At 40.0% G+C, this 22,559-nt stretch overlaps 1 protein-coding gene across 1 annotated transcript in view; it reads left to right on the forward strand.

Moving 5' to 3' along the window:
- The window catches only part of LOC132397544 (uncharacterized), a 215,824-nt gene that overhangs the window by 34,096 nt on the left and 159,169 nt on the right, over positions 1–22,559 (forward strand). Inside the window, exons 15-23 of the mRNA XM_059976370.1 lie at positions 1,457–1,714; positions 3,262–3,519; positions 5,246–5,503; positions 7,051–7,308; positions 9,035–9,292; positions 10,840–11,097; positions 12,647–12,904; positions 14,627–14,884; positions 19,651–19,908. Of these exons, the coding sequence (XP_059832353.1) occupies positions 1,457–1,714; positions 3,262–3,519; positions 5,246–5,503; positions 7,051–7,308; positions 9,035–9,292; positions 10,840–11,097; positions 12,647–12,904; positions 14,627–14,884; positions 19,651–19,908 (2,322 nt within the window). The remainder of the gene's footprint in view (positions 1–1,456; positions 1,715–3,261; positions 3,520–5,245; positions 5,504–7,050; positions 7,309–9,034; positions 9,293–10,839; positions 11,098–12,646; positions 12,905–14,626; positions 14,885–19,650; positions 19,909–22,559) is intronic.

Genomic DNA, 22,559 nt, shown 5'->3' on the forward strand with positions numbered 1-22,559 from the left:
TTGAAAACACGCATAGGTGTCTCATTTGCTACCTCAGTTATCTTTTATCCATTGAAATCAACCTCCATTTATTGTCTAAGAGTAACCGCCAAGCCAGAAGCCATTTCTGTGACAGCCTTAACCAACAGTGCCATATCCCTCAACTTAGGAAGACCTTTGAACATCAGGGTTAACCAGTATAGTTTCAGCATCACATACAGTAATGACAACAGTTCTGGTGTTCTCTTAATTGAAAATTCAAGATATTCGTCCACCCTTGACGTTAGTTCACAAACGCTTATCTTCATTTGAGGTGACATAATCGGTGCAAAATTAAAGGCTGATTTATACTTGTGCGTCGCATCGATGCCGTAGGTACCACGTACCCTTCGCTGTATGGTGACACGCACCTTCCCAAAAAAGTAACTCACGAGTCGTGGCGACGCAAACTGCAACAACTGTCATTGGTCCGCTTGGCAGCATCTCATTTTCTCCTACGTATTTCCGGCTGCTTCTTCTCTGCCATGTCTGGATGCTGATGCGAAATAGATGAAACAAATCATCAAATCTACTTGCCGGCATGCGAAAATGTTTGAAATGCATTGCCTCGTCTTTGTCTCTCTGGAAGAAAATCAGTACAATGGCATAGAAACCCCACCGCCAACTAGCGTTTTTGCGCACACCAATGCATGCTCGCTACGGCATAGAGTGATGCACAAGTGAAAATCAGGGCTACGCCATAGCTCTTACACACAACTATAAATCAGCCTTTAGTCTTCTTCATTCTACTATCTTTTAACGGCGATTGGCAGTCCTACTTAAAGGTGCATTACGACCACCAACTGGACTGTGCTTTCCTGATACCTTCCAAACAAAACTGAAACCAGCGTCATTAAATTCTGCAAGAACTTATCGCACGTTAGAGTATTGCTGAACCAAGAGGAGGTCCTGTAATTCCTTGTCAACTGGAAGAACATCAACAACCATTGGGGTGCTCTCTCCTTCTATGCAGCCTATCAGGGTATGTAGGGACAACAATATTCCCTAATTGATTGATCAGGGCAAAAAGTCCGACACTGAAATCAGGAAGACCATTTCACCGGCTAGGTCCTTTGCTGCAACTCATAGTCAAGATAATCCAAATGAGGAGGTTAAACCATGCAGGACAGTGCTCCAAGTGAATACCCTGATGTGTTTGTAGGCTTATTTAATACGTTTGAGGATTATGATTACTTACCACTGTGGAAATAATGACAGGAAGTTTTGAGAGAATGATTGAATGTCATTGTCATGATTTATTGGGTCTCTGGTAGATGGCATTAAAAGGTTTACGGATGGGCTGGATATCACTTGCTGATGGAAAGTGATTGGAATGACATGGATTGATGTGCTGTCAGTTTCAGAGATCTTGAAGTGCAGAAAGGTATGAGGCATTATGAGTTTGCTGTTATTCTCTACATCTCATTAATACTTACAGAACCAAACCCTGAGAACAATGTAACAATTGCCAATTACAATACCACTTCAGTTAGTCTGAGCAGTGACAGATCAACCGAGGACGAGCCTGAGTACACCTATGAGGGGACACTGAATGGAACTCTCTCAACAAGGATGACTGATGATGTATCAATTACTGTGACACAACTGGATCCTGGAACTGAATACACATATAGCATCTCCACAATGGCCACTGATAATACATTAGCAGATACGGTCAATGTCTCTACTACCACAGGTAAGAAAAAGTTGCCATGGAATTTCTTTCATCAGGAGTTCCTTCTTCACCAAACCAGCAAGATAAAGCTGGAGTCAGCCCTTTTTAGATGAACCAAGTCGGGAAACACAGTGAGTGAAATGAAAGGATTGTTTAAGTTTTATTTTTTCATGAAGAGAATAGTCTTTTAGATATGCAAATTGAATGTTGTCACATTCCAAAGTCGTAATCAGCTGGAGAAATTTCTGTTTTCATTTCACCTCTTTCATGCTAAGGGGGATCTTATTACAATGTGAATTACGGAATAAGGCAGCATAAATCTTGATAGTGCAGTTCTATACCCTCCTGACAGTTTTATAGCACCAGTTAATAGTTTATTTGTTCTCTTTGATTGACGATCCTGATTATGGATAAAGAATGTTGGAGTTGAAAGCTGCTGGAGTGAATGTCACAAGTCACTTCTGAATTCGGAAATTGTTAACTAAGCCTTGAAAGGTTTTGCTGTAGTGCTGCTAATGGGCATATAGCGCATATATTGAAATATGTTGTTCATGGAAGTTGACATCTTGCATAGGCGTTTAATTTACTACCTCTACTTTCTTCTATCTGCCAAAATCGACCTCCACTTATTGCCTTCTAGTAGTTCCCACCAAGCCAGGAGCCATTTCTGTGTCAGACTTAAGCAACAGTGCCATATCCCACAACTTAGGAAGAGCTTAGAAAAATAGGGTAAATTATAGGGCAGTATAAATTCAACATTACATTCAGGAATGACAACAGTTCTGGTGATCTCCAAATTGAAAATTCGAGTACAAGTTGTTTGTCGAAACTTGACGTTACTTCACAAATGTCCGTCAGCTTTCGAGGTGACATAATCAGTGCGCAATTGATTGTTGTTCCTTTTTCCATTGTTTAAAAGTGATTGGCAGTCCAACTTAAAGGCAGTCCAACTGCCACCAGCTGGACTGTGCTTTCATGATATCTTCCAAACATTAGACTGAATACAGTGTCATTAAATGCTGCAAGAACTTCTCGTCCTTTAGAGTATCGCTGAACCAAGAGGATGTTCCGTAATTCCTTGCCAACTCCAGGAGCATCAACAACCATCAGGGAGCTCTCTCTCTATCTCTGCAGCCTATTGGGGTTTGTAGGGACAACAATATTCCAGAATTGATTGATCAGGGCAAAATGGCCGACACCGAAATAAGGAAGAACATGTCACTGGCTAGCTGCTTCGCTGAAACTTTTAATCAAGATAATCCAAGTGAAAATCTTAAACAGTGCAGAACAGTGCTGCAGGTGTATATCCTGATGTGTTGGTAGGCTTATTTAGTACTTTGGAAGGTTATGAAATAAAGAAAGGACGTTCAGAGATAGATTGAATGGGGTTGCCATGATTTGTTATGTCCCTGGAAGATGGCATTAAAATGTTTACAGATGGACTGGATATAACTTGCTGATGAATGACATGAATTGATGTGCTGCCAATTTCAGAGATCTTGAAGTGCAGAAAAGTATGAGGCATTATGAGACTGTTGTTATTTTCTACATCTCATTAATACTTGCAGAACCAAACCCTGAGAACAATGTAACAAATGCAAATTACAACACCACTTCAGTTAGTCTGAGCAGTGACAGATCAATCGAGGACGAGCCTGAGTACACCTATGAGGTGACACTGAATGGAACTCTCTCAACAAGGATGACTGAAGATAAATCAATTACTGTGACACAACCCGATCCTGGAACTGAATACAATTTTAGCATCTCCACGGTGGCGGCTGGTAATATACTGGCAGATCTGGTCAATGTCACTTCTACGACAGGTAAGAAAATATTGCCATGGAACTTCTTTCATTGGGAGTTCCTCCTTGACCAAGCCAGGAAGATAAAGCTGGAGTGAGTCCCTTTCTATATGATCCAAGGTCAGAAAATACAGTGAATGAAATGAAAAGATTGTTTAAATTTCATTTTTCATGAAGAAAATAATCTTTTAGCTTCTGAACATGGAAATAGTAAATAATCCTTGAAGGGTTTTGCTGCAGTGTTGCTAATGGGCACATACAGCATATATTGATATATATTGTTGATAGAATTTGAAAACACGCATAGGTGTCTCATTTGCTACCTCAGTTATCTTTTATCCATTGAAATCAACCTCCATTTATTGTCTAAGAGTAACCGCCAAGCCAGAAGCCATTTCTGTGACAGCCTTAACCAACAGTGCCATATCCCTCAACTTAGGAAGACCTTTGAACATCAGGGTTAACCAGTATAGTTTCAGCATCACATACAGTAATGACAACAGTTCTGGTGTTCTCTTAATTGAAAATTCAATATATTCGTCCACCCTTGACGTTAGTTCACAAACGCTTATCTTCATTTGAGGTGACATAATCGGTGCAAAATTAAAGGCTGATTTATACTTGTGCGTCGCATCGTTGCCGTAGGTACCACGTACCCTTCGCTGTATGGTGACACGCACCTCCCCAAAAAAGTAACTCACGAGTCGTGGCGACGCAAACTGCAACAACTGTCATTGGTCCGCTTGGCAGCATCTCATTTTCTCCTACGTATTTCCGGCTGCTTCTTCTCTGCCATGTCTGGATGCTGATGCGAAATAGATGAAACAAATCATCAAATCTACTTGCCGGCATGCGAAAATGTTTGAAATGCATTGCCTCGTCTTTGTCTCTCTGGAAGAAAATCAGTACAATGGCATAGAAACCCCACCGCCAACTAGCGTTTTTGCGCACACCAATGCATGCTCGCTACGGCATAGAGTGATGCACAAGTGAAAATCAGGGCTACGCCATAGCTCTTACACACAACTATAAATCAGCCTTTAGTCTTCTTCATTCTACTATCTTTTAACGGCGATTGGCAGTCCTACTTAAAGGTGCATTACGACCACCAACTGGACTGTGCTTTCCTGATACCTTCCAAACAAAACTGAAACCAGTGTCATTAAATTCTGCAAGAACTTATCGCACGTTAGAGTATTGCTGAACCAAGAGGAGGTCCTGTAATTCCTTGTCAACTGGAAGAACATCAACAACCATTGGGGTGCTCTCTCCTTCTATGCAGCCTATCAGGGTATGTAGGGACAACAATATTCCCTAATTGATTGATCAGGGCAAAAAGTCCGACACTGAAATCAGGAAGACCATTTCACCGGCTAGGTCCTTTGCTGCAACTCATAGTCAAGATAATCCAAATGAGGAGGTTAAACCATGCAGGACAGTGCTCCAAGTGAATACCCTGATGTGTTTGTAGGCTTATTTAATACGTTTGAGGATTATGATTACTTACCACTGTGGAAATAATGACAGGAAGTTTTGAGAGAATGATTGAATGTCATTGTCATGATTTATTGGGTCTCTGGTAGATGGCATTAAAAGGTTTACGGATGGGCTGGATATCACTTGCTGATGGAAAGTGATTGGAATGACATGGATTGATGTGCTGTCAGTTTCAGAGATCTTGAAGTGCAGAAAGGTATGAGGCATTATGAGTTTGCTGTTATTCTCTACATCTCATTAATACTTACAGAACCAAACCCTGAGAACAATGTAACAATTGCCAATTACAATACCACTTCAGTTAGTCTGAGCAGTGACAGATCAACCGAGGACGAGCCTGAGTACACCTATGAGGGGACACTGAATGGAACTCTCTCAACAAGGATGACTGATGATGTATCAATTACTGTGACACAACTGGATCCTGGAACTGAATACACATATAGCATCTCCACAATGGCCACTGATAATACATTAGCAGATACGGTCAATGTCTCTACTACCACAGGTAAGAAAAAGTTGCCATGGAATTTCTTTCATCAGGAGTTCCTTCTTCACCAAACCAGCAAGATAAAGCTGGAGTCAGCCCTTTTTAGATGAACCAAGTCGGGAAACACAGTGAGTGAAATGAAAGGATTGTTTAAGTTTTATTTTTTCATGAAGAGAATAGTCTTTTAGATATGCAAATTGAATGTTGTCACATTCCAAAGTCGTAATCAGCTGGAGAAATTTCTGTTTTCATTTCACCTCTTTCATGCTAAGGGGGATCTTATTACAATGTGAATTACGGAATAAGGCAGCATAAATCTTGATAGTGCAGTTCTATACCCTCCTGACAGTTTTATAGCACCAGTTAATAGTTTATTTGTTCTCTTTGATTGACGATCCTGATTATGGATAAAGAATGTTGGAGTTGAAAGCTGCTGGAGTGAATGTCACAAGTCACTTCTGAATTCGGAAATTGTTAACTAAGCCTTGAAAGGTTTTGCTGTAGTGCTGCTAATGGGCATATAGCGCATATATTGAAATATGTTGTTCATGGAAGTTGACATCTTGCATAGGCGTTTAATTTACTACCTCTACTTTCTTCTATCTGCCAAAATCGACCTCCACTTATTGCCTTCTAGTAGTTCCCACCAAGCCAGGAGCCATTTCTGTGTCAGACTTAAGCAACAGTGCCATATCCCACAACTTAGGAAGAGCTTAGAAAAATAGGGTAAATTATAGGGCAGTATAAATTCAACATTACATTCAGGAATGACAACAGTTCTGGTGATCTCCAAATTGAAAATTCGAGTACAAGTTGTTTGTCGAAACTTGACGTTACTTCACAAATGTCCGTCAGCTTTCGAGGTGACATAATCAGTGCGCAATTGATTGTTGTTCCTTTTTCCATTGTTTAAAAGTGATTGGCAGTCCAACTTAAAGGCAGTCCAACTGCCACCAGCTGGACTGTGCTTTCATGATATCTTCCAAACATTAGACTGAATACAGTGTCATTAAATGCTGCAAGAACTTCTCGTCCTTTAGAGTATCGCTGAACCAAGAGGATGTTCTGTAATTCCTTGCCAACTCCAGGAGCATCAACAACCATCAGGGAGCTCTCTCTCTATCTCTGCAGCCTATTGGGGTTTGTAGGGACAACAATATTCCAGAATTGATTGATCAGGGCAAAATGGCCGACACCGAAATAAGGAAGAACATGTCACTGGCTAGCTGCTTCGCTGAAACTTTTAATCAAGATAATCCAAGTGAAAATCTTAAACAGTGCAGAACAGTGCTGCAGGTGTATATCCTGATGTGTTGGTAGGCTTATTTAGTACTTTGGAAGGTTATGAAATAAAGAAAGGACGTTCAGAGATAGATTGAATGGGGTTGCCATGATTTGTTATGTCCCTGGAAGATGGCATTAAAATGTTTACAGATGGACTGGATATAACTTGCTGATGAATGACATGAATTGATGTGCTGCCAATTTCAGAGATCTTGAAGTGCAGAAAAGTATGAGGCATTATGAGACTGTTGTTATTTTCTACATCTCATTAATACTTGCAGAACCAAACCCTGAGAACAATGTAACAAATGCAAATTACAACACCACTTCAGTTAGTCTGAGCAGTGACAGATCAATCGAGGACGAGCCTGAGTACACCTATGAGGTGACACTGAATGGAACTCTCTCAACAAGGATGACTGAAGATAAATCAATTACTGTGACACAACCCGATCCTGGAACTGAATACAATTTTAGCATCTCCACGGTGGCGGCTGGTAATATACTGGCAGATCTGGTCAATGTCACTTCTACGACAGGTAAGAAAATATTGCCATGGAACTTCTTTCATTGGGAGTTCCTCCTTGACCAAGCCAGGAAGATAAAGCTGGAGTGAGTCCCTTTCTATATGATCCAAGGTCAGAAAATACAGTGAATGAAATGAAAAGATTGTTTAAATTTCATTTTTCATGAAGAAAATAATCTTTTAGCTTCTGAACATGGAAATAGTAAATAATCCTTGAAGGGTTTTGCTGCAGTGTTGCTAATGGGCACATACAGCATATATTGATATATATTGTTGATAGAATTTGAAAACACGCATAGGTGTCTCATTTGCTACCTCAGTTATCTTTTATCCATTGAAATCAACCTCCATTTATTGTCTAAGAGTAACCGCCAAGCCAGAAGCCATTTCTGTGACAGCCTTAACCAACAGTGCCATATCCCTCAACTTAGGAAGACCTTTGAACATCAGGGTTAACCAGTATAGTTTCAGCATCACATACAGTAATGACAACAGTTCTGGTGTTCTCTTAATTGAAAATTCAAGATATTCGTCCACCCTTGACGTTAGTTCACAAACGCTTATCTTCATTTGAGGTGACATAATCGGTGCAAAATTAAAGGCTGATTTATACTTGTGCGTCGCATCGATGCCGTAGGTACCACGTACCCTTCGCTGTATGGTGACACGCACCTTCCCAAAAAAGTAACTCACGAGTCGTGGCGACGCAAACTGCAACAACTGTCATTGGTCCGCTTGGCAGCATCTCATTTTCTCCTACGTATTTCCGGCTGCTTCTTCTCTGCCATGTCTGGATGCTGATGCGAAATAGATGAAACAAATCATCAAATCTACTTGCCGGCATGCGAAAATGTTTGAAATGCATTGCCTCGTCTTTGTCTCTCTGGAAGAAAATCAGTACAATGGCATAGAAACCCCACCGCCAACTAGCGTTTTTGCGCACACCAATGCATGCTCGCTACGGCATAGAGTGATGCACAAGTGAAAATCAGGGCTACGCCATAGCTCTTACACACAACTATAAATCAGCCTTTAGTCTTCTTCATTCTACTATCTTTTAACGGCGATTGGCAGTCCTACTTAAAGGTGCATTACGACCACCAACTGGACTGTGCTTTCCTGATACCTTCCAAACAAAACTGAAACCAGCGTCATTAAATTCTGCAAGAACTTATCGCACGTTAGAGTATTGCTGAACCAAGAGGAGGTCCTGTAATTCCTTGTCAACTGGAAGAACATCAACAACCATTGGGGTGCTCTCTCCTTCTATGCAGCCTATCAGGGTATGTAGGGACAACAATATTCCCTAATTGATTGATCAGGGCAAAAAGTCCGACACTGAAATCAGGAAGACCATTTCACCGGCTAGGTCCTTTGCTGCAACTCATAGTCAAGATAATCCAAATGAGGAGGTTAAACCATGCAGGACAGTGCTCCAAGTGAATACCCTGATGTGTTTGTAGGCTTATTTAATACGTTTGAGGATTATGATTACTTACCACTGTGGAAATAATGACAGGAAGTTTTGAGAGAATGATTGAATGTCATTGTCATGATTTATTGGGTCTCTGGTAGATGGCATTAAAAGGTTTACGGATGGGCTGGATATCACTTGCTGATGGAAAGTGATTGGAATGACATGGATTGATGTGCTGTCAGTTTCAGAGATCTTGAAGTGCAGAAAGGTATGAGGCATTATGAGTTTGCTGTTATTCTCTACATCTCATTAATACTTACAGAACCAAACCCTGAGAACAATGTAACAATTGCCAATTACAATACCACTTCAGTTAGTCTGAGCAGTGACAGATCAACCGAGGACGAGCCTGAGTACACCTATGAGGGGACACTGAATGGAACTCTCTCAACAAGGATGACTGAAGATAAATCAATTACTGTGACACAACCCGATCCTGGAACTGAATACACATATAGCATCTCCACAATGGCCACTGATAATACATTAGCAGATACGGTCAATGTCTCTACTACCACAGGTAAGAAAAAGTTGCCATGGAATTTCTTTCATCAGGAGTTCCTTCTTCACCAAACCAGCAAGATAAAGCTGGAGTCAGCCCTTTTTAGATGAACCAAGTCGGGAAACACAGTGAGTGAAATGAAAGGATTGTTTAAGTTTTATTTTTTCATGAAGAGAATAGTCTTTTAGATATGCAAATTGAATGTTGTCACATTCCAAAGTCGTAATCAGCTGGAGAAATTTCTGTTTTCATTTCACCTCTTTCATGCTAAGGGGGATCTTATTACAATGTGAATTACGGAATAAGGCAGCATAAATCTTGATAGTGCAGTTCTATACCCTCCTGACAGTTTTATAGCACCAGTTAATAGTTTATTTGTTCTCTTTGATTGACGATCCTGATTATGGATAAAGAATGTTGGAGTTGAAAGCTGCTGGAGTGAATGTCACAAGTCACTTCTGAATTCGGAAATTGTTAACTAAGCCTTGAAAGGTTTTGCTGTAGTGCTGCTAATGGGCATATAGCGCATATATTGAAATATGTTGTTCATGGAAGTTGACATCTTGCATAGGCGTTTAATTTACTACCTCTACTTTCTTCTATCTGCCAAAATCGACCTCCACTTATTGCCTTCTAGTAGTTCCCACCAAGCCAGGAGCCATTTCTGTGTCAGACTTAAGCAACAGTGCCATATCCCACAACTTAGGAAGAGCTTAGAAAAATAGGGTAAATTATAGGGCAGTATAAATTCAACATTACATTCAGGAATGACAACAGTTCTGGTGATCTCCAAATTGAAAATTCGAGTACAAGTTGTTTGTCGAAACTTGACGTTACTTCACAAATGTCCGTCAGCTTTCGAGGTGACATAATCAGTGCGCAATTGATTGTTGTTCCTTTTTCCATTGTTTAAAAGTGATTGGCAGTCCAACTTAAAGGCAGTCCAACTGCCACCAGCTGGACTGTGCTTTCATGATATCTTCCAAACATTAGACTGAATACAGTGTCATTAAATGCTGCAAGAACTTCTCGTCCTTTAGAGTATCGCTGAACCAAGAGGATGTTCTGTAATTCCTTGCCAACTCCAGGAGCATCAACAACCATCAGGGAGCTCTCTCTCTATCTCTGCAGCCTATTGGGGTTTGTAGGGACAACAATATTCCAGAATTGATTGATCAGGGCAAAATGGCCGACACCGAAATAAGGAAGAACATGTCACTGGCTAGCTGCTTCGCTGAAACTTTTAATCAAGATAATCCAAGTGAAAATCTTAAACAGTGCAGAACAGTGCTGCAGGTGTATATCCTGATGTGTTGGTAGGCTTATTTAGTACTTTGGAAGGTTATGAAATAAAGAAAGGACGTTCAGAGATAGATTGAATGGGGTTGCCATGATTTGTTATGTCCCTGGAAGATGGCATTAAAATGTTTACAGATGGACTGGATATAACTTGCTGATGAATGACATGAATTGATGTGCTGCCAATTTCAGAGATCTTGAAGAGCAGAAAAGTATGAGGCATTATGAGACTGTTGTTATTTTCTACATCTCATTAATACTTGCAGAACCAAACCCTGAGAACAATGTAACAAATGCAAATTACAACACCACTTCAGTTAGTCTGAGCAGTGACAGATCAATCGAGGACGAGCCTGAGTACACCTATGAGGTGACACTGAATGGAACTCTCTCAACAAGGATGACTGAAGATAAATCAATTACTGTGACACAACCCGATCCTGGAACTGAATACACATATAGCATCTCCACAATGGCCACTGATAATACATTAGCAGATACGGTCAATGTCTCTACTACCACAGGTAAGAAAAAGTTGCCATGGAATTTCTTTCATCAGGAGTTCCTTCTTCACCAAACCAGCAAGATAAAGCTGGAGTCAGCCCTTTTTAGATGAACCAAGTCGGGAAACACAGTGAGTGAAATGAAAGGATTGTTTAAGTTTTATTTTTTCATGAAGAGAATAGTCTTTTAGATATGCAAATTGAATGTTGTCACATTCCAAAGTCGTAATCAGCTGGAGAAATTTCTGTTTTCATTTCACCTCTTTCATGCTAAGGGGGATCTTATTACAATGTGAATTACGGAATAAGGCAGCATAAATCTTGATAGTGCAGTTATATACCCTCCTGACAGTTTTATAGCACCAGTTAATAGTTTATTTGTTCTCTTTGATTGACGATCCTGATTATGGATAAAGAATGTTGGAGTTGAAAGCTGCTGGAGTGAATGTCACAAGTCACTTCTGAATTCGGAAATTGTTAACTAAGCCTTGAAAGTTTTTGCTGTAGTGGTGCTAATGGGCATATAGCGCATATATTGAAATATGTTGTTCATGGAAGTTGACATCTTGCATAGGCGTTTAATTTACTACCTCTGCTTTCTTCTATCTGCCAAAATCGACCTCCACTTACTGCCTTCTAGTAGTTCCCACCATGCCAGGAGCCATTTCTGTGTCAGACTTAAGCAACAGTGCCATATCCCACAACTTAGGAAGAGCTTAGAAAAATAGGGTAAATTATAGGGCAGTATAAATTCAACATTACATTCAGGAATGACAACAGTTCTGGTGATCTCCAAATTGAAAATTCGAGTACAAGTTGTTTGTCGAAACTTGACGTTACTTCACAAATGTCCGTCAGCTTTCGAGGTGACATAATCAGTGCGCAATTGATTGTTGTTCCTTTTTCCATTGTTTAAAAGTGATTGGCAGTCCAACTTAAAGGCAGTCCAACTGCCACCAGCTGGACTGTGCTTTCATGATATCTTCCAAACATTAGACTGAATACAGTGTCATTAAATGCTGCAAGAACTTCTCGTCCTTTAGAGTATCGCTGAACCAAGAGGATGTTCTGTAATTCCTTGCCAACTCCAGGAGCATCAACAACCTTCGGGGTGCTCTCTCTCTCTATCTCTGCAGCCTATTGGGGTTTGTAGGGACAACAATGTTCCAGAATTGATTGATCAGGGCAAAATGGCCAACACCGAAATAAGGAAGAACATGTCACTGGCTAGCTGCTTCGCTGAAACTTTTAATCAAGATAATCCAAGTGAAAATCTTAAACAGTGCAGAACAGTGCTGCAGGTGTATATCCTGATGTGTTGGTAGGCTTATTTAGTACTTTGGAAGGTTATGAAATAAAGAAAGGACGTTCAGAGATCGATTGAATGGGGTTGCCATGATTTGTTATGTCCCTGGAAGATGGCATTAAAATGTTTACAGATGGACTGGATATAACTTGCTGATGAATGACATGAATTGATGTGCTGCCAATTTCAGAGATCTTGAAGTGCAGAAAAGTATGAGGCATTATGAGACTGTTGTTATTTTCTACATCTCATTAATACTTGCAGAACCAAACCCTGAGAACAATGTAACAAATGCAAATTACAACACCACTTCAGTTAGTCTGAGCAGTGACAGATCAATCGAGGACGAGCCTGAGTACACCTATGAGGTGACACTGAATGGAACTCTCTCAACAAGGATGACTGAAGATAAATCAATTACTGTGACACAACCCGATCCTGGAACTGAATACAATTTTAGCATCTCCACGGTGGCGGCTGGTAATATACTGGCAGATCTGGTCAATGTCACTTCTACGACAGGTAAGAAAATATTGCCATGGAACTTCTTTCATTGGGAGTTCCTCCTTGACCAAGCCAGGAAGATAAAGCTGGAGTGAGTCCCTTTCTATATGATCCAAGGTCAGAAAATACAGTGAATGAAATGAAAAGATTGTTTAAATTTCATTTTTCATGAAGAAAATAATCTTTTAGCTTCTGAACATGGAAATAGTAAATAATCCTTGAAGGGTTTTGCTGCAGTGTTGCTAATGGGCACATACAGCATATATTGATATATATTGTTGATAGAATTTGAAAACACGCATAGGTGTCTCATTTGCTACCTCAGTTATCTTTTATCCATTGAAATCAACCTCCATTTATTGTCTAAGAGTAACCGCCAAGCCAGAAGCCATTTCTGTGACAGCCTTAACCAACAGTGCCATATCCCTCAACTTAGGAAGACCTTTGAACATCAGGGTTAACCAGTATAGTTTCAGCATCACATACAGTAATGACAACAGTTCTGGTGTTCTCTTAATTGAAAATTCAAGATATTCGTCCACCCTTGACGTTAGTTCACAAACGCTTATCTTCATTTGAGGTGACATAATCGGTGCAAAATTAAAGGCTGATTTATACTTGTGCGTCGCATCGATGCCGTAGGTACCACGTACCCTTCGCTGTATGGTGACACGCACCTCCCCAAAAAAGTAACTCACGAGTCGTGGCGACGCAAACTGCAACAACTGTCATTGGTCCGCTTGGCAGCATCTCATTTTCTCCTACGTATTTCCGGCTGCTTCTTCTCTGCCATGTCTGGATGCTGATGCGAAATAGATGAAACAAATCATCAAATCTACTTGCCGGCATGCGAAAATGTTTGAAATGCATTGCCTCGTCTTTGTCTCTCTGGAAGAAAATCAGTACAATGGCATAGAAACCCCACCGCCAACTAGCGTTTTTGCGCACACCAATGCATGCTCGCTACGGCATAGAGTGATGCACAAGTGAAAATCAGGGCTACGCCATAGCTCTTACACACAACTATAAATCAGCCTTTAGTCTTCTTCATTCTACTATCTTTTAACGGCGATTGGCAGTCCAACTTAAAGGTGCATTACGGCCACCAACTGGACTGTGCTTTCCTGATACCTTCCAAACAAAACTGAAACCAGTGTCATTAAATTCTGCAAGAACTTATCGCACGTTAGAGTATTGCTGAACCAAGAGGAGGTCCTTTAATTCCTTGTCAACTGGAAGAACATCAACAACCATTGAGGTGCTCTCTCCTTCTATGCAGCCTATCAGGGTATGTAGGGACAACAATATTCCCTAATTGATTGATCAGGGCAAAAAGTCCGACACTGAAATCAGGAAGACCATTTCACCGGCTAGGTCCTTTGCTGCAACTCATAGTCAAGATAATCCAAATGAGGAAGTTAAACCATGCAGGACAGTGCTCCAAGTGAATACCCTGATGTGTTTGTAGGCTTATTTAATACTTTTGAGGATTATGATTACTTACCACTGTGGAAATTGAGGAAGTTTTGAGAGAATGATTGAATGTCATTGTCATGATTTATTGGGTCTCTGGTAGATGGCATTAAAAGGTTTACGGATGGGCTGGATATCACTTGCTGATGGAAAGTGATTGGAATGACATGGATTGATGTGCTGTCAGTTTCAGAGATCTTGAAGTGCAGAAAGGTATGAGGCATTATGAGTTTGCTGTTATTCTCTACATCTCATTAATACTTACAGAACCAAACCCTGAGAACAATGTAACAATTGCCAATTACAATACCACTTCAGTTAGTCTGAGCAGTGACAGATCAACCGAGGACGAGCCTGAGTACACCTATGAGGGGACACTGAATGGAACTCTCTCAACAAGGATGACTGAAGATAAATCAATTACTGTGACACAACCCGATCCTGGAACTGAATACAATTTTAGCATCTCCACGGTGGTGGCTGGTAATACACTAGCAGATCTGGTCAATGTCACTTCTACGACAGGTAAGAAAATATTGCCATGGAACTTCTTTCATTGGGAGTTCCTCCTTGACCAAGCCAGGAAGATAAAGCTGGAGTGAGACCCTTTCTATATGATCCAAGGTCAGAAAATATAGTGAATGAAATGAAAAGATCGTTTAAATTTCATTTTTCATGATGAAAGTGGTCGTTTAACTATGCAAATTGTTACATTCCTACAATATAATCAGCTGGAAAGGTTTCTGTTTTCTTTTTATCTCTTTCATGCTAAGGAGGATTTTATTATAATCTGAATTATGGAATCAGGCAGCATAAATCTTGATAGAGCTGTTATACACCCTCTTGACAGTTGTTATAGCACCAATTAATAGTTTATTTGTTCTCCTTGGTTGACGACTCTGATTATGGACAAAGAATGTTCGGGTTGTGAGCTGTTGGAGTGAATGTTGCAAGTGGCTTCTGAATTTGGAAAATGTAAATGTTTAAGACTTTTGCTGCAGTGCTGCTAATGGGCACATAATGCCTATATTGATATATATTGTTGATGTAAGTTGACAACTTGCATAATTTGCTACTTTTATTTTTTTCTTTCCCCAACAATCAACACCCATTTACTGACTTCTAAGAGTTCCTAACAAGTCAGAAGCCATTACTTATGACAGTCTTGAGCAACATTGCCACATCCCTCAACTTAGGAAGACCTCTGAACATGAGGGTTAACCAGTGTAATTTCAGCATTACGTACAGTACTAACAATAGTTCTGGTGTTCTCTTAATTGAAAGTTTGAATTCCATGACTGCCCAAGCTGTTTGATCTGGGATGAATTACACCATCTCAAGTCAAGTGTGAAGCTGTGATTCTTAGTCAATTCACTTATAAGTGGGATGAAATTTATCTCATGATGCAGTCCACAAGCCAGAAGCAAACAAGAGAGCACATCTTCCAGCACATGCGATCATTGAATTTAAGAAAGGATTTTGGAGATATTGTTAGCTAGTTGGTTGAATATGTTCTACTGAGACATTGGTTTTTGCTACTTCGCAGATGAATGATTAATCAGTTACAATTATTGGTCTTTTATCTTGGCACAAGAAAGAACAAAACCTTCTTTTACAAACTATCTAACTAAGCATTCCAAATGGAGGGGCGATGAACAGTTGCAATTGACAGCAGAGTGAAGGAAGATGGTTTCACTGAGATCTTTATAAAGATCCCACAGACCTGCCATATGAGGGCTCAACACACTGCAGAGCAAAAATGTTGACTGATAGAATACCTAAGATAATACTTGAGGGAAAAGTGCTCAATCAACATGAAGGAGATAACTGAAAGGATCCCTTGAGGAAACAAAGATATCCACAATTATGTTTACAAATAGGTTTTGCACTGGGTACAAGATTTGAAAAGAAAAATATTATTGGAATGAAATCAATTTGTGGCCACATATACAGAGCAGTGAAGCATTTGGAAGTATGCATTGGAATTATTTTGCATATATCACCAATATATGCCATGCAATGCAATACATAGTACAGGGTAATAGGGAAAAAATGAATTACAGTATGTGTGTGTATGTATCATTTTGTGTGTGTTCGTCTAGTGATCTGAAAGTCACTAGTTCGAGCCTTGGCTGAAGCTGCATGTGTGTCCTTGAGCAAGGCACTTATCCACACATTGCTCTGCAACGACACTGGTGCCAAGCTGTATGGGTCCTAATGCCCTTCCCTTGGACAACATCGGTGGCGTGGAGAGGGGAGACTTGCAGCTTGGGCAACTGCTGGTCTTACATAAAAAAAAACCCTGCCCAGGCTTGCGCCCTGGAAACTTTCCAACGTGCAAATCCATGGTCTATTGAGACTAATGGAGGCCTACTACTATATATATAAACTATTAGAGCAAAAACAGAAAGAAAAAAATGTAGTGAGAAAGTTGAGAGTAGAATTAAAGAAACCTGGGTGAAGGGGATCCTTAATGATGAACATCATTTTTTTTTAAAGGCATTCCCCCTTGAAGATGCCCTGGACACTACAAAAGCTAATGCCCATGATGGAGCTGACTCTCTGCAGCTTCGATGCTGTGCAGTAGCCAACATGCCATTCATAATTGCAGAACCAAATCCTGTGAGAAACATAATGCTTTTAATTCGCAACATCTCTTCAGTTACTATGAGATGGGAGAGTCCAGTCAAACACAAGTCTGAGTACATCAATAAGGTGACATTGAATGGAAATCTTTTAACAAGGATTACTGATGATGAATCAGTTACTGTGACACAACTGGATCATGGAATTGGATGCACATTTAGCATGAAATGAAATAGAAGACTGGTAGCTGGGGTTGGATACCTGTTTATAGGGTTGTTCGTTGAACCTTGAGGTTGGGTTGCACATGTTCGTCACCAATCAAGGTGACATAATCAGTGCGCAATTGAGCATTGTTTCTTCTTCAATCCTTTAATGGTGGTGAGCGGTCATCCAATTTAAAGGTGCATTACTGCCACCAACTGGACTGTGCTTTCCTGATACCTTCCAAACATAAAACTAAATCCAGTGTCATTAAACCAGCTCTAGAGACAGCAGCAATGAATGGGGTGATCTCTCCTCTCCAGCCGAAAGGGGATTCATAGTGATAACAATATTCTAGCATTGATTGAGAAGGGCAAATTGAACATCACTGAAATAATGAAGGCCGTATCACTGGCTAGGTCGTTTGCTGCAACCCATATCCAAGATAATCAAGTGGAAAAGTTAAGCAATGTTGCCTGATTTGCAAACTGATTTGTTGGAAGCGAAAAAACCTGTATCACTCACTCCTTCTCTGCCGTTCACTTTAAAGAACATCTCCCTCCCTCCTTTATGCCCATTTTAAACCATCCGACAAGTCTCTTTCAGTAACCGCCTCTCTCCGTTCCACTCAAACTTCTGTTAGGCCAAGCAACTCAATAATGCCTTGTATTCATTCAATCAAAATCGGGGTTCCAGTCCAGCACCGAGCTTGGATCGCGTACAATGGTTCAGACCAATGGCTTTCGGTCATGTGAGGGATCTACCGTCCTGCAACTGAACCCACCTTCAGCGAGACATCTACTGTCCATCAGCTGAACCCAGTAGCCGCATGACATATACCATCCATCGCTGAACCCAGCTGCATCGAGACATCTATCATCCCTCAGCTGAACCCAGCTTCCGTGTAATATCTACCATCCTAAACTCAGTAGCCACGACCTCCGCGGGGCACCTCACTCACTCTTGAGTGCTTGTGTTTATATTAGTCGGGTTGATGTTCTGAAGAAGTTTTAAGTCCTGAGCAAGGGTCTTGACCTGAAACGTACACTGTTTACTCTTTTCCATAGATGCTGCCTGACCTGCTGAGTCCCTCAGCATCTTGTATGTCGTTGATCTGATCTGTTGCCTGTAGCTCTGGCGGTTAGTTTCCGCTGAATTTTGACCAGCCGGATAGATGACAGATCTCCGTTGACCCGTATCCCTAGTTAATAAACCTAATCCAATGTGGAGTCTGCCCCAAACTCTGTCTAGGACAGACTGAAATAAAACTATCCAGGAGACAACATGAATATCATCAAGTAATAAGCTGACACAACCATCTATCGCTATTTTCAGTACATGAAAACCATGAAGGACACCAGCTCATCTGGGAAACTAGAAAAAACCTGTCAGAATCACAAAACAAGAAATCAAGAGAAATCTTAGAAGGTTGGTTCTCAACAGGAGACTCTATTAACAAGCATATTGAACTGGGCATAATTTACGAACCTCTGCATCTGCAGGTTCTGTGCCAAGGGACAAGCACCTCCTTTTTCTTAACCAGGGCTTAATTTCTCAAACAACAAAGTTTCTAAAACCTGTTATACTTGCCTTTTATTCTGACAGGAACGTACAACCCTGTACTCTCAAAATTTTACATTTAAAGGCCTACAACTTACCAAGTTCACACCTTCGCCAGAGAAACCTCTCCCAATCCATACTTGCCAAATGCTTTCTGGTACCATTAAAATTGACCTTTCTCCAATTTAGAAACCCAATCCAAGGACCAGACCTATCAGTAACGATTGATCAACATTCAAGAGCTTGTTTGTAAACGCCATGTTTCAACAATATGCACCAATCATTTGAATGCCATAAGTGATCACAGCTCCACTGGTTGCTTAGGAGTTTAGACTAAAAAGCACCTTAAAATTGCAAAATTGGTCATCTATATTGTGAACAGGAATAGCAGGTGAAATGAGCCCTTTGTTCCTGAAGCAATCAACTACCAGATTGAAGATTGCCAAGAATTCTGCATTGTCTTGGTTTTCTGCTTGTTGATAATGATGATTTCCAGTCTTGTAGGAAGTAATAATTGTCCAACATCAGTGATTTTGTTGTTTACAAACACATCATGGAAATGTGCATATATTGCAAGCAGCTCTGCTTGTTCAGAGCTTCTATTTTCTACAGTTACTTTCCTTTTTGGAACTGCTGGAATTGTTGCTCAATCAGACACCTTCGTTGGTGGGCTTGTTGAGTACCTTTGAGGATTATGATTAAGTACTACTAAGGAAATAAAGAAGGGAAGTGGTGAGAATGATTGAATGTGCTTGTCACGATTTATTGGATCTCTGGAAGATGGCATTAAAATGTTTATGAATGGACTGGATGTAACTTGCTGATGGAAAGTGATTGGAATAACATGGATTGATGTGCTGTCAATTTCAGAGATCTTGAAGTGCAGAAAAGTTTGAGGCATTATGAGATTGCTGTTATTCTCTACATCTCATTAATACTTGCAGAACCAAACCATGAGAACAATGTAACAATTGCAAATTACAACACCACTTCAGTTAGTCTGAGCAGTGACAGATCAACCGAGCACAAGCCTGAGCACACCTATGAGGGGACACTGAATGGAACTCTCTCAACAATGATGATTGATGATGAATCAATTACTGTGACACAACTGGATCCTGGAACTGAATTCAATTTTAGCGCCTCCACAATGGCAGCTGATAATACATTTGTAGATCTGGTCAATGTCTCTTCTACGACAGGTAAGAAAATGTTGCCATGGAATTTGTTTCAATGGGACTTCCTCCTTGACCAAGCCAGCAAGATATAAAGCTGGAGTGATCTAAGGTCAGAAAAGACAATGAATATAATGAAAGGATTGTTTAAATTTCATTTTTCATGATGAAAATGGTCTTTAAGCTATACAAATTGAATATTGTCACACCCCATGATGGAATCAGCTGGAAAGGTTTCTGTTTTCTTCTAATCTCTTTTAGGCTAAGAGGGTTATTATTGCAATGTGAATTATGGATCAGGCAGAATAAATCTTGATAGAGCGTAATGCGCTCTCCTAACAGCTGTTGTAGCACCAATTAATAGTTTAATTGTTCTCCTTGATTGACAACCCTGAGTATGGACAAAGAATGTTGGAGTGAATGTCACAAGTGGCTTCTGAATTTGGAAATAGTAAATAAGCCTTGAAAGGTTTTGCTGCAGTGTTGCTGATAGGCTCATACAGCATATATTGAAATATATTGTTGATGGAAGAAGATAACTTGCATTGGTGTTTAATTTGCTACCTCTTTTTTTCTTTCCACAACAACTAACCTCCATTTACTGATTTCTAAGAGTTCCTACCAAGTCAGAGTCATTACTGTGACAGCCTTGAGCAACAGTGTCACATCCCTCAACTGAGGAAAACCTCTGAACATGAGGATTAACCAGTGTAATTTCAGCATTACATACAGGACTGACAACAGTTCTAGTGTTACCTAAATTCAAAGTTCAAGTTCCACCACTATCCAAGATCTTCAATCCGGAACCAATTGCACCATCTCTGTGACTTCTGTTGTTCATGGTGCAGTGAAGAATGAAGCTCTGATTCTTACTAGTTCACATAATAGTGGTAAAAAATTTACTTCGTAGACTGGCTTGCAGTCCACAAGCCACAAGAAATAAGAAAGGATATATTCCAGTGCTTGTGATCATTGAATTTAAGAAAGGATTTGGGAGATACTGTCAGCTATTTGGTTGAAGGTGTTCTACTGAGATGTTAGATGGTTGTAGCTTTTCGAATGAATAATTAATCAGTTACTCTTGTTGTTTTTTATCCTTGGCACAAGAATAAATCCTTCTTTTACAAATAAACTAAACATTCCAAATGGATGGTGGATAAATTGAGTCACTTTTGAAAGCAGCGTGAAAGAAGATGGTTTCATTAAGATCTTTATAAAGATAACCACTCATCTGCCAAAAAAGGGTGCAAAAAACTACTGAGGAAATAAAAAGTCACCCATTCACGCACGATGTTTAGAAATTGCTTAATTTCTGATTTCCAGCAACCTGATAATCTTCCTTTACTTGATCAATGCTTGCTTCATAGCGTGGGGCAGAAGGGTTGGGCTATTTACAAAACTAACAACCAGTGATATTAAGTTTTGAAATGCAGATGGATTGTGGAAAAGCAACAAATTCTGAAAATTATATGAAAATTCATGTGCTCATGTCATTTTCAAAACTGTAAATCTAAAGAAATCAGTTTCTCAAGAAGAAAGTTATTCAATTTTGACTGATAAAATACCGATGATAATTATTACTTGAGAGAAAAGTACACAATCAGTATAAAGGAGATCATTGAAAGGATCCCTTGAGGAAATAAAGATAACCACAATTATAGAAACATAGAAAACCTACAGCACAATACAGGCCCTATGACCCACAATGCTGTTCTGAACACGTACTTACTTTAGAAATTACCTCAGGTTACCCATAGCCCTCTATTTTTCTCAGCTCCATGTGCCAATCCAGGAGTCTCTTAAAAGACCCTATCATATGTTAATCATTTCATTGTTGCAATGGGTACAAGATTGCTAATGAAAAAAAATTGGAATGATATGAATCTGAGGTCACATATAAAGAGCAGGGAAGGCATACATGTACTGCACAACTAAAGCTCTGCTTAGCAACTTTCTATACCATGGCCCAAGGTGCTGTTTCTGAAAGACATAGACTGTACTATGTGCCTTGTTTCACAGTCTCTTGAAAGTACAGGACAACCATATCGCTAATTGAAATGCAAAGGGTCATGGAATTTCCCCATGCACCCCAACTACCCTGAGGTACATGTTGAAGTAATACTGGAAGAAGGTTACCAGGAAGGTCTCTTGTGTAACCACTGTGATTATCAGTGCCAAGAATATATCTTGATTTAATAAGTTTGAGTTGTTTCAGCTTAAGACATATTATATTTCTAACCTTTACATTTCTTACATGGAAGCATCTTGCATATAGCTTCCATTGCTGGACTTGATCAGTAGTTTGGCTGTTAAGTATACACATGAGTGGAGAGAGCATGTCTGAGATTTGTTGAATTGCATCCATCCCAATTTAGTACTACTTCATTTTTATCAGCCTTCAATTGAATGGTACGCATCTACAGCCAAAAGGTTCTGATGTCCTCACTTGCAGACCCCAGTCAGTTTGCACTAGCAACAACATCTCCTCTATAATCACCATTACACAGGTACACTTCAAGACTGTGTGCTTAGCACTCTGCTCTACTTCATTTATACTTTTATAAGTGTTAGCCTTTATGAACAAAGTACTGCAGCACATTTATTTTCTTAGATGATTGTGAAGATTCAGCATGTCATCCAAAACTTTCACAAACTTCTACAAGTGTGTGTTGAAGAGT

The sequence above is a fragment of the Hypanus sabinus genome, chromosome 7 (genome assembly GCF_030144855.1).
Source record: "Hypanus sabinus isolate sHypSab1 chromosome 7, sHypSab1.hap1, whole genome shotgun sequence".
Lineage (NCBI taxonomy): Eukaryota > Metazoa > Chordata > Chondrichthyes > Myliobatiformes > Dasyatidae > Hypanus > Hypanus sabinus.